Genomic DNA, 17,159 nt, shown 5'->3' on the forward strand with positions numbered 1-17,159 from the left:
GAGCTTCTTGAATATGTAGATTCATATTTTTCATCAAATTTGGAGACTTTTTCAGCCACTTTTTTTTTTCTTTTTCTTTTTTAAGAGGGTCTCACTATATTGTGCAGGCTGGAGGGCAGTGGCTGTTCACAGGTACTGTTTTCTTATACTGCAGCCTCAAACTCCTAGACTCAAGCAATCCTCCCACCTCAGCTTCCTGAGTAGCTAGGACGACAGGCACGTGACACTGCACCTAGCTAGTCGTTAACTCTGAAAAATATTTACTCCTCTTTTTTCTCTCTCCTAGCCTTCTAGTCCTTCCATTACACATATGTTGGTATGCTTAATGATTTCTTACATTTCTCATTTCTCTTCTCTTGTTTTTCTCTGTTTTTCAGACTGTATAATTTCTGTTGTTACATCTTCAAGTTAACCGATTTTCTTCTCCCAACTCAAATCTACTATTGAGCCCCTCTAGTGAATTTTTCATTTCACTTAGTATACTTTTCAACTTCAGAATTCCATTTGATTTATTAAAAATAATTTTTATATCTTTATTGGTTTGTTTGGTGACTACAGTCATCTCTTGGTATCTGTGGGTGATTAGTTCCAGAACACCCTGCAAATACCAAACTCCATGGATGCTCAAGTCTCTTATATAAAATGGCATCGAATTTGCCTGTATAATTTAAATCATCTCTGGATTACTTATACTAATACCTAATACAATGCCTACACATCGCTTTATTTGCATGGATTCAATATAGTACTCAGCATGTGGAAAATTCAAGTTTTGCTTTTTGAAACTGTGTGGACTCTTTTATTTTTCCCTGAATACTTTTGATCCACAGTTGGCTGAATCCACAGATGAGGAGCCCATGGATATGGAAGACTAACTGTAATTGTTCTCTTGCCTTTCTTTAATCCTTTAAATATGATTTCCTTTAGTTCTTTGAACAAACATGTTTATATATTCAGCCAGTATTTGGTCAGAGGTTTTGCTTAAGCACTTTGAGCTAATACGATTTCTGCTCTTTACTGTTTGATCTATGTATGCCAAGTTTGTTTCACATCCCACTCTGATTGCTCCTGAGTGAATATAGCCCAGACCATACATACTTCCCAACCCTCAAGGATAAACGAGAGTTCAGGAAGGCCCTTCTTGGCTATCTCTTTCTCTAGTTTTCTGTGTTAAACTTCTGGCTGGTCTGTATTTTGCTTTTTGCTATGTAGCATGGAGTTACCAGCCCCCTCCTTAATGGCTCACTGGCAAGATCTCTTATTGTTTTTGACAATCCCCTTAGGCACAGATTTCTCAGTTCTCCATACCAAATACCAGCCCCCTTGGGCAGAACGGCTGAGGTACCAATCTCAGAGCCTGGCTCTCCCTTGGGGGCTGGACAGCAGCCTGCTTCTTGGGGAGTAGCACCCCTTCTCTGTGAATGGGTTGGTAGCCCCTGGTCTTCTCAGATTGCCCCTTCCAATGAGGAGCCTCTGCACTAAGCAGGCTAGGGTAGGGGCAATTGGAGCTCCAGGATTTTCAGCCTGTCACACCTGGGGCAGAGCCCTAGGCCAGGGTAGCTGGGGGAAGAGAGACTCCTTTTTTTTGGCAGCATTGGTCCAGAGTAGTTTGTCACATGCAGCTGGGAGTGGGGATGGGATGGAAGGAGGTTGTGGCTCAAATGCCACAGACTCACTGTTCTACTAAGACTTTTAATAGTGGATTTTCCTGAGTGAATGTTTATTTGTTGTATTCAGAGAATTTGTGTGGTATGGTTGATATGAAGTAATTTTTTTCCATAGGAAGAGAGTTGGTCAGCTGAGCCCTGCCCACTACTGTCCCTAAAGTCCTGTCAGTCACTGCTTTTAGCCTTGGCTGGGCTGCTTCGAGTCTGGCCTAAGTATACCCAGTTGAGAAATTTCTAAGTTCATACAATGAACTTGGGGCTCTCCTTTTCAGGATTTTTTTCCTCACTTTCCAAAGGCTGTTTGTCCTAAACTCTGGCCTTTTGTTCCTCAGGCCAGTATGACTACATGTTTCCTAATAGAGTTTTAGAGGCCCGGCTGGGCCTGCCCTTGGATAAAAGACCAAAATAGGAAAATCAGCCAGTGTCGTTCTCTTCTTCTAAGTGTCTACCCCGTCCAGTGCCTGCCTGCTTTGGATCATGCTCCAGTGTTCTCAGCAATTAGAAAAATATTTTGTCCAGAATGATTGCTGATTTGGGGGAAAATTAGTCCAGTTGGAGCTATTTACTAGAAGTGCAACTCCCCCTCACCATTAATTTTAGAGTGGGTAATCTAAGGTTGGGAGAGTCTATGGTTTTAATGAGGAATGAGTAAGATGCTCCAAAATGAAATTTGGAATGCTTTTACTTTTATATTATGAAGTAGAAAACAGCAAAACAATTAATAAGGGATGAAATTATTCTTTTTAAGTAAAACCTCAAATCAACTATGAATCCAAAAGCATCATTCCAGACATTATTAAACATCCTGGCCGGGCGCGGTGGCTCAAGCCTGTAATCCCAGCACTTTGGGAGGCCGAGGCGGGTGGATCACGAGGTCGAGAGATCGAGACCATCCTGGTCAACATTGTGAAACCCCGTCTCTATTAATACAAAAAAATTAGCTGGGCACGGTGGCGCGTGCCTATAATCCCAGCTACTCAGGAGGCTGAGGCAGGAGAATTGCCTGAACCCAGGAGGCGGAGGTTGCGGTGAGCCGAGATCGCGCCATTGCACTCCAGCCTGGGTAACAAGAGCGAGACTCCGTCTCAAAAAAAAAAAAAAAAACATCCTAACAGTGACTACCACTCAGATTAAAAAACTGATTTCACTTATGCTCAGCCTATATCAGACTTGATTTCCACCAAATTTTTTCTGTTGCTCAGTGTATCATTTTATTATATTGCGTTGTCTTAGAAAACCAAGGACAAAAAGGTCACTAATGCTCCCATTCTAAAGAGAACTGCAATAATGCACTCTCTTTATCTCATATTTTGGCTTGGTGCTTTCCAACTGTATTCTGCTGAGATTATTTTACAGGATACTGCCACACTAGGAGCTCAGGATATTATTTTTACTGTAATGACTGTGTCTTTCCTGCTTTACTCCCCTTTTCAGAAACACTGAAGGCTCCCAGTGTGCCCTCAATTGCTAGGGTGTTGAGAACATAAAGATGAACAGGATGTCATCTCTGGCCCCAAGCTGCTGATGTCCTTATGCAATCCTTCACTTTATGGAAGATGGTTTAAGATATGGATCCATAACACTGGGACAGAGCCGATAAGCTCTGCCAAGAAAAGTGACCTCAAAATTGGCTTCACTGCCAGGAGTTTATGTTACTGCATCAAATGCAGGGGATTACATTCCAAGAGAAAGAGTAGGGGAAGAGAGAGAAGGTAGCAAGGAAGAGGTGCTTAGTGCTGACTGAAGGCTTCCTTTAAATAAAGGGTGTGATTCTATTCCAGTTGGCACTGCCCCAGGCCATTGGAACTGCACTTCATACAGTGACCATGGGACCATGCAATAAAGTGTTACTTACACTCACAGCCTCAATCTTTTTTTTTTTTTGAGACAGTTTTGCTCTTGTTGCCCAAGCTGGAGTGCAATGGTGCAATCTCGGCTTACTGCAACCTCCACCTCCTGGGTTCAAGCAATTCTCCTGCCTCAGCCTCCTGAGTAGCTGGGACTATAGGCATAAGCCACCATTCCCAGCTAATTTTGTATTTTTAGTAGAGATGGGGTTTCTCCATGTTGGTCAGGCTGGTCTCGAACTCCCAATCTCAAGTGATCTGCCTGCCTTGGCCTCCCAAAGTGCTGGGATTACAGGCTTGAGCCACTGCTCCCGGCCAAATCTCAACTTTTAAATTATTTCACACACTGTGCCTGGCAAAAGATTTTGTTCTGAATAACTTTATTGTAAGTCACACAATCTTACTTTAGGCTTGACACAACAGGAAGTTACAGAACTGTAAATACCCACTGGTCATTATCTTACTGAGTTTAGAAAACTTTTGAATTTGTGACATATATTAATTGCACTTAAATAGGCAGTGAGAGACAGATTTATAAAGACATCATTCAAAAGGATTTTTACATTTGGGTGTGCCTCCGATTACAAAAATTTCACACCATCTTCCCAACTAGGGCCTATGGAGAGTTTTCTCTTTCCCTGGGACTGAACTAGCACAAAGCACTAAAGGGTTTAAGCAAACGTGAGTATCTCTGAAAAGCACAAGAAGAAAGTCTCGATGTGGCTGGAAGAAACCAGAAGGCAAGACTGCCTGGTTGAGAAAGAAAATGTATAAATCTATGTGTGAGATCACAGGCAGCAACTTCTCTGTGTTGACTTCAGATGTCTTTCCCGCAGTCGGGGCACAGGATGTCGTCCCTCTCTGTGAGGAAGCCACGCCCTACCAGTGAGAGGGAGCACTTCTTACAGTTAAAGCAGTCATTATGCCACTGCCGTTCCTCAAAGGAGATGTATTTTGTGCCGCCAAGTCCTGTTAACGGAGAGAAATAATACTGGATGAAGAACTAGTTAGAGTCAGACAACTGGGACTGAAGAAGGAATTCTGGTTTGATCCATTTCAAACTTTGGATTGTGTAATATGGATAGTGTGAGTTTGTAGTGACTGGGTGCTGGGAATCTATATATAAATCAGATTCTATGCACAGCCCGGAGGAGCTTGTGAATATCAGAAGAGATACATAAACTGGTTCCAAAACGATGTGATAGGTGCCATAAAAGAATGCTGACTCTGTGTATTTGTTGTGTTTTCCCACAAAATGAAACTCTGTGAGAACAGGGAGCAGATTTCTCTATGCCTTCACTAGGTGCCTCATGTCGCCCGGTGCTCAAATTTTTGTGACTTAATGACTGAAGCGCTGAAGGGAGTGCAGAAGAGGAAAAGATTAATCCTCTCTAGGATGGCCAGGAAAGGCCTCATAGATAAAGTGGGATGTGGGCGGGAACGAGGCGAGAGGGATATTGTTGCAGAGGGAAGATCCTCAGAAAGCTACAGACAGATAGAATAGAATCAAATACTTAAGGTACATTGGTCCCTGATTATAATAATAGTTGGTTTCTACTGAAGGTGACAACTCTGAAATAGAAAAGATTCAAATACATGGGCTTATCTCAGGATTGTGATTGATCTGGCGATATTTGGGTCATGAACTCCAATTACAAAGAGTTCTTTCCAGAAATAATGGTTCCGTCAACCTTATTAAGTACAAAGTAGCCACCCTGATGACTCCATTTCTAATAGTCTGGGGTCTCCGACTTACATGAGGAGTCAGTAATTTATCAAACAGTTCCTATTATAACTTAATTGTCTAGGCTGGTGTTTGGCATTAAATTCTTGCACATGGGGAGATCTCAGACATAACCCTCCTCAGCAAGTCAGGGAACAGGGCTAGGACCTAAACCCAGGCCTTTTAGTGCAAGTTTCTGTGCCTTTTCTAGTATCTCACTGCCGCTGCTACCAGACTACTTACCGGCAAAACTTTTCAACTCTCTTTTCCCAAATATCTTACAGCTTTAACAACAGTTACATCAAATAGAATATCAATTGCCTTTACCAATTCTAGACACCTAAGGGCTATGGAAGACCCACAAATCACAGCACTCACTGGCCAGCACTGCAGCAGAACCCAACCATGGTTTAAGTAAGTTGTCCCAACTTTTCTGCATACCTGAATTATCTGGGAAGCTTTTGAAAAGCCCCATGCCTTAAGTCACAGTTCACATTGATTAAATCATGATCCAAGCACCAGTCATTTCTAAAGCACCCAGGTGTTTCCAATGTGCAGCCAAGTATTGGAAAGTAAGGCAATACTTTCACTTGACTTAGGAAGAGAGGCTTCTGGGGTTTGGAAAGTGGGTGTTTTTCTTCTCAGTTTATTGATCACTCTAAGTTAGCTACACCAGGAAGGAGCTCCCTTGGCATTTCTACCATTCCACGTTTCTCCTTCCTCTCACTTCTGATAAGTCCTGCTACAACATATAACTAGAGGCAAGGAGGAACACTGGCAGAGGGGGGAAGTAAAGGTGTTAGTGACAGAAGACAAGCAGGGTAGTTGTCCCAGGTTGAAAGTCTTTTAGAAACTCTTCTTTTGCCCGAAATGCCAGCAAATGGAGCAAGTTATAGAAAAGAGAGCCAAGGATAGCCCCAGGGGGATGACTCTTCTTAAAGGGAAGATGTATATACAGTCAATTCCGCTTATTCCTGGAAGCTATGTTCCATAATGTTCCTGTGCACACTGAATTAGCAAATACTGAACCATTGCTCCTATGAGAAAAACAGGGTTAGGTTCCTGTAAGCCTCTGGTCACAAGATTTTCATCAACTCATCAATACAAAATGTTGCTTTGTGTGTATGTTTCTGTTTAAAGATTCCTTATTTAATATATATTGCTGATTCATGAACATTGAACTTATGACCAACAGCACTATTCATGCTTAAATGAAGCTTATCTAACATGTATTTTTCTTTGTAAGGCACATCACAGCCTTCTTGCACTTAGGGACACTAGACAGAACTTTACTTGGAGGCCATTTAAACAGCAGAACTGCCCACAAAAATTCAAAAAAGTATCACTATGTAGACTATGAAAAGGACTCTTATTGACAGACTGAGAGCTGAAACTAGAAGGCAGAGTGTCACCTTGTTCACCTACAGCTGGGAATGTTTGCAACAGACAATTCAAGTTTGTCACTGTTCTATGCATATCTGATCACCATGAGTATTAAACTGGGGTTACAAATCAATTTTAGTGGGTAGGCAAATTTGCAAGTTCAGACTCTGGGAATCATGAGGATCAACTATATTTATGTGAAGCATCACTGCACATAACAAGTTGGAAAATGTCAACATCCAATTTATTTTTAAAAATTTAAATTTTGGCAGGCGCAGTGGCTCACCCCTGTAATCCCAGCACTTTGGGAGGCAGAAGCGGGCGGATCACGAGGTCAAGAGATTGAGACCATCCTGACCAACATGGTGAAACCCCGTCTCTACTAAAAAATACAAAAATTAGCTGGGCGTGGTGGTGCGCACCTGTAGTCTCAGCTACTTGGGAGGCTCAGGCAGGAGGAGAATTGCTTGAACCCAGGAGGCGGAGATTGCAGTGAGCAGAGATTGCGCCACTGCACTCCAGCCTGGTGTCTGGTGACAGAGTGAGACTCTGTCTCAAAAAAAAAAAAAATTTAAATTTTGTTGAAGAGAAAAAGTAGTAAAGACCTGTTAGAAGCTTAATCTAAACAATCAGTCTTGTACATTTCTTTGGAAATTTCTAATATTTTAATTGATGATATGATCGGCTGTGTCCGCACCCAAATCTCTTCTTGAATTGTAGTTCCCATAATCCCCACGAGTTGTGGGAGGGACCTGGTGGGAGATGATTTAATCACGGGGGCAATTACCCTCATGCTGTTCTCGTGATACTGAGTTCTCACGAGATCTGATGGTTTTATAAGGGGCTTTCCCCACTTTTGCTCAGCACTTCTCCTTGCTGCCGCCATGTGAAAAAGGACATGTTTGCTTCCCCTTCCACCATAAGTTTCCTGAGACCTCCCCAGTCAAGCTGAACTGTGAGTCAATTAAACCTATTTCCTTCATAAATTACCCAGTTCCAGGGATGTCTTTATTTGCAGCATGAGAACAGATTAATACAGCTGTATTTCAAAGTTGCTCCATATGTTCCTAAACATTAGTCTCTGCTTTTCAGAATCAGCTCTCCTGTTTTAGAGGAAAATTTCTTATTTTATTTCTCCTAGTGCTTTTTCTCAGTGTGACAATAACCAAAATTCACATCCATATCTAACATTTTACATTTAAAAGTGCTTTTATGTAGATTATATAACTTTATAAAAATTAATCTTTTAAACATTTACCTCAACAGCAGTTACTGCTGAAAACAGTATTAAAAATGATTATGTTCTGGCAAAAGACTGCATTTATTTTCCCCCAAATGATTCCAAGGGAAATCCGGTATATAAATGACCGGAAACAGGTATTTTAACATAGGTAAAGTGTAAATACTATGATTTTTCTTCATATTTTAATTTCACATGGAAATGTAATGAGCTCTGGATTATACATGAGACAACTGTTTTAGTGACCTGGGAAGGTGAGTTAGCTGAGTTCAGTGAACTTGGTTCTAGGCCTGAGGGAAAAGAAAGTCAAGGACAAGCACACAGGGGGTGCATAGACGTGTTTGTGTAATTACGCTGCAAAGCCACATAGAAAAGCTAGGCCACCAGGTACTCCATGTGTCTGCCACCTTCCTTTGATAGGGATGAGCCAGTCAACTAAATGCAATGGGATTGGAAAGTCCACATCATAAACTTCTGTGTTATTGTAGAATACACACTTTTCTCTCCCCACCCAGTCACTAATTTGTGTAGCAATATGTGGTAACCTTTTAAAGGACTTTAGTGTGACATCATCTGTTCTCTACACTGAATTTCTCCAGCCTGCTTAATAGTCTAGTCCAGAAGCCTGGTCTGCCAGCCAGCCAGATTTTCGGCTCTCTCTTAGCCAGATTCTTTTCGGGAATACAATATGAAAAACTCCTTAGAACGTACCCTCTGCCCTCATATAGCTATGGCCTTGTGGCAGAAATTTCCCACTAAGATGCTCTGGAATACAACCATCCCACTAAGATGCTAGGGGACACTTCTAAGAGCACAGCACAGCTGCTAAGCCTGAAAAGGGCTGTGTCCATTTTTATTGTGGCGTCACAGGCTCACAGACTGCAGTTTTAGAGATAATCCAACCCAAAGCAGAAACTGTAAACCAGAGCATTGGCCATATGGTTTTAAGTGATCAGGTGGGCTGCAGAGGAAGTAATCATTACTTGCTGAAGCATAGCCAGTGCCCCGAGGAGAGGAAAGCAGATAGGCAGAAAAGTCTGCTGTGTCCAGAGCCTTAGGGAGGTCTGGGGAGTTCAGGGATACAGACAGGGTGTCACATGCTAAAATGCTAGGCCTTGCTCAACCTTCCAATTGCTCTTTGAAGTGGGGACCCCGGGACACTCACCACTGATGGGGTTGGTGCAGCCAGCACACTTCTTGGCATACAAGTCACAGAAGCAGTTCAGGCAGTAGGCAAACTCATCGCGAGCCGTGAAGCGCTGCCCACACAGCTGCTTCCTGCAGGCGGTGCACACGAAGCACTCCTTGTGCCAGGGCTGCTCCCGGTAAGTGACCCCTCCCGTGGTGATGGGCTGCAGGGGCAAGGGGGAGAATCAGTGTGGCCTCTTTTCTTGGCAGACACTTCAGTCTCAGCTACTGCCACTGGACGATGCAAGATCCTCATCCAGAAAACGTCCGGTTTGTTAAGTCACCAAGACACTGCTTTACAAACTTCACAGTCACCCGTTACCCTCACCACACACTTTCACTCCAATGTCACAGGCCCTGGCTTTCCCACTAGTGCAACTGGGGCTTGGGGGTTGCCCTCAGCCCTTCCCAAGGATGCCAGGGATCTAAGGCGGAGGGTGCTTCAGTGGCACTGCCACCTTCCCGAGCAGGGAAGCAGCACAGTGGAGGGGTCGGGATTGATGACAGCATCAAGGAGACCTAGGTTTGAATTCTAACCCTACTCCTTACCAGCCCTGTGGCTGAGGGCAGGTCATAATAAAGATCTCTGCACCTCAGTTTTCTCATCCAGGAAATGAGAGTGATGAGGTTAAAGGAGCAAGTTGATAGGAGTCCTTACTAAGAAGTCTGGCAGGGCAGGTGCGATGGCTCATGCCTGTAATCTCAGGACTTTGGGAGGCCAAGGCAGGTGGATCATTTGAGGTCAGGAGTTCGAGACCAGCCTGGCCAACATGGCAAAACCCGGTCTCTACTAAAAATACAAAAAATTAGCTGGGTGTGGTGGCGTGCCTGTAGTCCCAGCTACTCATGAGGCTAAGGCAGGAAAGTTTCTTGAACCCTGGAAATGGAGGTTGCAGTGAGCCAAGATCACACCACCGCACTCCAGGCTAGGCAACAGAGTGAGACTCTGTCTCAAAAACAAAACAAAAACCCTGGCAAGTGGTAACCGCTCCAACACCGCTCATGAGCCTGTCTCTCTGCTACTCGTGGTGAAAGAAGGAAGAGGCTTAAAGGACAGCCAGAACTGGCACCTGCTGATGCCACAAGAAGAGATGGGCATCTTGGAAGTTTTGGGAAAAATAAGCCTGATACCGTCATTCTCACCTGTCTTGTGGTCTTAGAACATCTGTGAGGTGACGCTGCAAAGCCACACGAGGTGGAACTGGCCATCAGTACCTCAATTTTACCTGGAATTTCTCTCCAAATGTTGCTTCTCTTTCTATTTAAAAATGTGTGCTCAGTGGAGCTGAGGAAGCTATCAGAGTGTATGGCCTCAGCTTGGCAGACGAAGTCCATGGAAGACGGAGTGCAAGCTCCTCACAGTCACACTTTTTTGCTTTTCATTTTTTGAGCACTTCAGTATCACCCTTTGGCCTTTACATAAAGCTTGTGAAGAAAGATGTTATCTGAATTTAGGCCGGGCACAGTGGCTCACACCTGTAATCCCAGCACTTTGGGAGGCCGAGGCGGGCGGATCACGAGGTCAAGAGATCGAGACCATCCTGGCCATGGTGAAACCCTGTCTCTACTAAAAAACCAAAAATTAGCCGGGCATGGTGGCCTGCACCTGTGGTTCCAGATACTTGAGAGGCTGAGGTGGAAGAATCGCTTGAACTCAGGAGGAGGAGGTTGCAGTGAGCCGAGATTGCACCACTGCACTCCAAACTGGCGACAGAGCAAGACTCCAAAAAAAAAAAAAAGATATTATCTGAATTTTATAGATGAGTAAACTGAGACTCAGAAAAATTAAGAAGTGACTTGCCTAAGAATTCATAGCTGGCAAAGCAGGAGCTAGAATTCTGGACTCCCTTCTATCTTGTATTCTTTTCATTAAACCATAAATCATAGAGCATCTTCCTGTAACTCATCCCACCGCACAAGGGAATGAACACAAAGCACTCTTGGTTGCAACGTATCCATGTGGGTGCAGCAGCCTGTGTGTGTAAGACGCCTCCTCTGCCTGCAACATACATCCTGAGTCCTCCCTTGCTCTGGATTCCATGCTTCCCACCCACATCAGCTAACTCGATGCCTCTCAGCAGAGCATGACTTTCTCAGAGACTCCTTCCCTAAACACCACCCTGACCCCACACTCCTCAGATGAGTTGAGGTTCTTTCATTCCACACTCTGCTCTTCTCCGCCACAGCACACTGCTCAGTAACTACTGACGGGATTGACACTGGAGTGTACTTCCACCTCAACTACAGTTAGTGTCTGTGTCATGTCCAGCATCAGATCCCTAAGTGCCTGAGAGGGCCAAGTTCACATCGAGGAATGGATGCTTGTGGCATGAATGTTTGTGTGTGTATTTAATGAACATGTGCACAAAGGCATGTATCCCAGAAGGATGTGTTGCCTTCATTTCTGCAAATGAATAAAGCACATGTTGGAAAGATGACAGAGGAAGGGGCAATTCAAATGAACTTCCATTAGGTCTTGATGAGAAAAACAAAACAAAATAAAAATATAAAGAGAAGAACAGGGAAGAGAGTTCCTAAAATAAAGGCAGGAATGAGAGCTCACTCTAAGAATAAAGAAAAAAACAGGAGTTCGCACCAGTCTGGCCAACATGGTAAGACCCCGTCTCTACTAAAAAAGAATACAAAAATTAGCCAGGCGTGGTGGTGGTGCCTGCTTCTAATCCCAGCTACACAGGAGGCTGAAGCAGGAGAATCACTTGAATCTGGGAGGCAGAGGTTGCAGTGAGTTGAAATCGTGCCATTGTACTCTAGCCCAGGTGACAGAGTGAAACTGGCTCAAAAAAAGAAATAAACAGTAGCATAAGAGAAGAGGAAATAAAGAGAAATAAAATTTAAAATAACAGTAATGAACAAATGGGGCTGGGCACAGTGGCTCACGCATGTAATCCCAGCACTTTGGGAGGCAAAGGTGGGCTGATCACCTGAGGTCAGGAGTTCCAAGACCATCCTGGCCAACATGGTGAAACCTTGTCTCAATTAAAAATACAAAGAAATCAGCTAGGCATGGTGGCGTGCACCTGAAATTCCAGCTACTTGGGAGGCTGAGTCAGGAGAAATTGCCTGAACCGGAGAGGCAGGGGTTGCAGTGAGCCAATATCATGCCACTGCACTCCAGCCTGGGTGACAGAGTGAGATTCTGTCTGAAAAATAAAAAATAAAAAAGAACAAGTGGAAACAAGACAGAAGGAAACAAGAAAGAAAGGCTGAATGGAAATTGGTAAGAATACTCAGCACTTAGAAAAGGTGCGGGCAAGGTGAGCACATTCTCGCCCAGGTAGCAGTATAGGGGATGTTTCTCCACAGCCCAAAGGCAAGGGTAGAGGTCCCAAGGGCAAAACAGTAGAATCTGGGTGAGCAGAGCGGATAAAACGATGAGAGCAAACAGAGTCTGCAATGAGTTCTACAGCTGGCACTGCCCAGGGCGAGTGAGCAGTGGGAGGGTGCCACTCCATAGGCTGGCGCAAATCCTAGCAGCACAGAGATGCTGGAAGCTGTAGCATAATCAATGCTGCGTGTGTAAGAGCCAGCGGGCACAGCAGAAAACTAAGCTATACCCTAAAGGGTACAGGTGGGGGCAATAGGGCAGATAGGAGAGAGACGGCTTCCTACAGGTGTGCGGTTCTCTTTCCTTCTTTAACCCAAACAGAGCCATGACTGGAACCACACATTATAGAGTAGATAGGTTTTTTTTTTTTATTTTTTGAGATAAAGTCTCACTCTCTCACCCAGGTGTGAGTACAGTGGTGCAATCTCAGCTCACTGCAACATACCTCCCGGGTTCAAGCAATTCTCCTGCCTCAGCCTCCCGAGTAGCTGGGACTACAGGCATGTGCCATCACGCCTGGCTAAATTTTTTATTTTTAGTAGACATGGGGTTTCACTATGTTGCCCAGGCTGGTCTTGAACTCCTAACCTTAGGTGATCCACCAGCCTTGGCCTCCCACAGTTCTAGGATTACAGGCATGAGCCACCATGGATGGCCAGAGTAGATGCATTTAATAAATGATCTATCCCATATCCATGTGGCCAGACCTTCTCTCCTTTACTTTTCTTCTCACATCAACTCTCTCTCCTCCTCGCTCCCTCCCTTCCTCTCCTCCCTCTTCCTTCCATCTTTCTCTCCCTCTCACGTTTGCAGTTATCCTGTTTTATTCATGGAGAGCAGTGAACAAGACAGCTTTGGGATAGTGGCTCCCCTTCCCTCTAACATCAGATCATCAACATGAAAACATATTCAGAAATGGTCTAGAAGAAATCAGGGTTAAATGACTTCCTCACAGAATGCAACAGTGTTGACGTGTTTGAAAGAAGGATGGGAACTCAGACCCAACAGATAAATGCTCAGAATGTTAAGGCAGGACAGGCACAGCTCTTATGCCATTCAAGTACCACAAGTATCCTTGTTTTTGGAAAGAGAACTGACAAACATGGACTGTGGAGGCAAACCGGCCAGAACATGCAAGGGCCAAGGGGGAATCTGAGATACCTTTTTGCACTGAACACACTGCATGGCGTGTTGTTTCTCATAGCAGGGCACACAGAAATTCTGATTGTCTTTGGGGATGAAACTCTTGGTTCCAATTGGCTGCTGGCAGCGGTGGCAGATGAAGCAGGTCTCGTGCCAGCTGTTGCCCTTGTACTCCATCTTGCGGGTACCTGTCATCAGGGTCAAGAGGAACACAGCAGAGGTACAGTTAGAGGGGCATGGAGTCCCAGCACCCCACCTTCAGAGCTTGCTGCCATCTACTTTTGTGACCAGAGCAAGTCATTCCAGCTCTCGAAGGCTCCCCTCTGAACGGAGATAATTCCGTTTTGTACAGGGCAGTGCTGTTTTTTGGTTCACTACTGTACACCCAGCTCCTAGAATAACACGTGTACATTTTAGGTACTTAACATTTATTTATTGAATATCGTGGTTAGGAATGTTAAATCTAAAAAAAGTTAAGTCTCTCTCAGCAATGCAAAATATAAAGAGAAGTGTGGCATAGCTCCGATGAATTTCTATGGAGCATGAATTTTGAAGTATAGGGACCGTATTCACCTACTGCACACCTCATAATGAACACCCCGTCTGGTTCGCAGCAGGATGGAAAGGGCTGGAGTGTGAATGAACCTGGGACCTTGAACCTGATTCAGTGAGCAGCCTCTACACACTTACTTTACATACTAGCTGTTGAACCAAGTTGTGATGTATCTTGGTAGTTTTAGGCACTGTGCTAAATGCTATAATTAAAACCTACATGTAATTTTTTTTTGTTTTTGTGACAGGGTCTCACTCTGTCACCCAGGCTGGAGTACATCGGTGTGATCCTGGCTCACTGCAGCCCTGAACATCTGGGCTCCAGGGAAACTCCTACCTCAACCTGAGTAGCTGGAACTACAGGTGCACACCACCATGCCTGGCTGAAATCTACATGTATTACTTGTACATCCCATTTAGTAACTGCCTAATCCTGTGCCATCTACTGTCTTTTGAGTAACTATTAGCATTTGATGTTTCTATCATTTCTCCAAGTGAACTGAGAAGCCCTAGAGAAAAACACTTACGGCTCACCCCCGGTGACCACCAAGCTGGAATCACTGCAAATGCTCCGTGTTTGTTGACTGATATTTTTTTCATTTTTGTTTACCAGAAAGAAGCGTATCTGTTTACAGCAAGGGATGATTCCAGATAGGCATGTAAACAAGTACCCTTCGTATAAAGCAAATGTAGAGAAAGATCTGGGGAAATGAGTATCATGGACAAAGAAATAGGAAAGTGTTGTAAATGCACGGACTAGCTGAGGGGCCCAGCCACTGTGTAAGGACCAAATCCAAACTGCTGCCTGCTTTTCAAATAAAGTTTTATTGGAACACAGCCGTGCTCATTCATTTACTTCCATTGTTTACATCTGCTTTCACGCTAGATGGCAGAGTAGAGTGCAGCTGTGTGCAGAGTCGTTGTGTGAGTAGTTGTGACAGACTATGTGGTCCACAAAGCCCCAAATATTTGTCTGGTTTTTGATGGAAAAAATGTTGCCAGTCCCTGGGGACTGCGGCATCATACATGTGACTTCGACTGGGGATTAGGGAGTGATGGGGAATCAGGCCGACAGGGGGACCACCTACTCCAGACCAGGTGGAAGCAGCTGGGGTAACACAGGTGGCTTATAGGAGTCTACAGACTAGTCTGTAGCTCTCAGCCCAAAAATCTTGTGATCCCAAGGACAAAGTCAGGAGTTGTATTTTAGCTGGCTAGGAAGTTGGTCAGGAAATGTCTGCCCTCCAGTAATTAGGAATGTGCTGAGAATTATCACATGATTGTTATTTAGGGTCATGTTCTCAGTTTCCTGTACTTCCAAGACCAGACATTTGAATTATATGAAATATGCAGGGTGTGTGTTGGGGGCAATGTGTGAGAAGGAATTTGGGATGGTGACATGCAGTGATCTTAAAATTCAAAACTAAGCTGTCCAATCTATGGAATTCAATTGTGGGATAGTGAATCCTAAAACAAACATTACATGAAGCAATTGAAATTCAAGTAAAAATAGTGGAAAGACTTTGATGTACGCTCTGCAAAGATTTTCTTCAGTCTCCATGCATACTTTTGTCACTTGCTCTTTGGATCTCTTTCATTCTGATGCAGCAGCCCAGAAGCCAAAGGATTTTGCCAATGAATATGGTGCAATTATGACTCTCACTAAGACCCCACACAAGAGCGTGCATGGCGAGTTCTGAAATAAGTCTTATCAGATCAACACCAGTGCAAAGCCAACTGCACGTGCAGGGAATGCAAGGGGCTCCCAGCACCTCAGGGATGTGGCACGTGCTCATGAGGCATGGTGACAGCAGTGGCCGCAGGCCTGCGTGGTCATATGCAGCAACGCCTGCAGGTGGCAGGAGCATTCCTTCTCCTAACTCAGTTGCACACTGAACCAAGTCTCTTGCAGACAGAAGCGCAGTCTTGAAGAAGGGATGTCTTAATCTGATTCAAATAGTCAAATGAGGCTGGCTGCAGTGCCTCAGCCCTATCATCCTAGCACTTCAGGAAGCTGAGGCGGGAGATCTCTTGAGCCCAGAAGTTGGCCACCAGCCTGGGCAACATAGAGAGTCCCTGTCTCTACCAAAAAAAAAAAAAAAAAAGAAAAAATTAGCCAGGTGTGGTGGTGTGCACCTGTGGTACTAGATATGTAGGAGGCTGAGGTGGGAGGATGATTTGAGCCAGAGAGGTCAAGGCTGCAGTGAGCAGTGATCATACCACTACCCTCCAGCCTGAGTGAAATCCTGTCTCAAAAAAAAGTCAAATGAGGAACGAGACATTTGGCTGCAGGGTTGGAGACAGTATCCCTACTGGAGTCTGCTCTGAGGCTGTGGTGCATCTGTAAGCAATGTCTGCTAACAGGGGTGTGAGAGCTGGTAAACCCCAGCACTGGGGTTTCTGATGGTATTCCAGTTTCCTGATTAATCATCAGGAAACTGACTTGTGTCGGGGTGTGGAGCTGGTGGGTGAGTTTTTCACTAGTCCTATGAATATAAATTCACTGTGAAAGCTGTGCACTGATACTATAACCCATATTCATCTTGAATGGGTTCTAGCACATTTAAAAATCAAACCAAGGCTAGCAAGTGCTTTGATTCAGTATTCTGTTGGTGGTGGTCGGTTGGTTTGCATTCACCAGGATTCTTCTAGATGCCCTGCCTTTGGTTCCCAGTCCGTTTCTTCTGGCAGAGGCACCTGTAAAATGGGGATGAAGACATCCAACTCAGGGGACACTGAAGATTCAAAGGGATTCTGTAAAGCAGCAGAGCATCTGGCCCCTGTGTGTGCGCTCAGGGGCTAGTAGCTGTGACTGTGTTGTTATTATTACTACATAGCATTTCTTACCACAGAGCCTGAATTCCAGCTTCCCTCTTTCCTTAGTGCAAGAGACTGGAGGCCAGTTAATTCTCAAATATTCAGTACGGGTTACCTCTCACGGAACATTGGGTTTTTACTTCTTACCTGATCATGTTTTTCTTTTCTTTCCCTCCCCAGTAAATATTAAGAGAAAGAGAAGGTGTGATAGTTAATTTTATGTGTCAGTGTGGCTGGGCTATGGTACCCAGTT

At 44.4% G+C, this 17,159-nt stretch overlaps 1 protein-coding gene across 4 annotated transcripts in view; it reads right to left on the reverse strand.

Moving 5' to 3' along the window:
* Positions 1 to 3,877: 3,877 nt before the first annotated feature.
* The window catches only part of FHL2 (four and a half LIM domains 2), a 75,349-nt gene continuing 62,067 nt past the window's right edge, over positions 3,878 to 17,159 (reverse strand). For all 4 annotated transcript variants that reach the window (XM_064371434.1, XM_012471490.2, XM_064371433.1 and 1 more), the window contains exons 4-6: positions 13,556 to 13,725; positions 9,026 to 9,212; positions 3,878 to 4,483 (exon numbers count right to left, since the gene is read on the reverse strand). In XM_064371434.1, coding sequence (XP_064227504.1) covers positions 4,332 to 4,483; positions 9,026 to 9,212; positions 13,556 to 13,725 — 509 coding nt within the window. In that variant the 3' untranslated portion in view covers positions 3,878 to 4,331. The remainder of the gene's footprint in view (positions 4,484 to 9,025; positions 9,213 to 13,555; positions 13,726 to 17,159) is intronic.

The sequence above is a fragment of the Aotus nancymaae genome, unplaced genomic scaffold (assembly GCF_030222135.1).
Source record: "Aotus nancymaae isolate 86718 unplaced genomic scaffold, 86718_ANA_hifiasm-v0.15.2.pri h1tg000131l, whole genome shotgun sequence".
In the NCBI taxonomy this organism is placed as follows: domain Eukaryota; kingdom Metazoa; phylum Chordata; class Mammalia; order Primates; family Aotidae; genus Aotus; species Aotus nancymaae.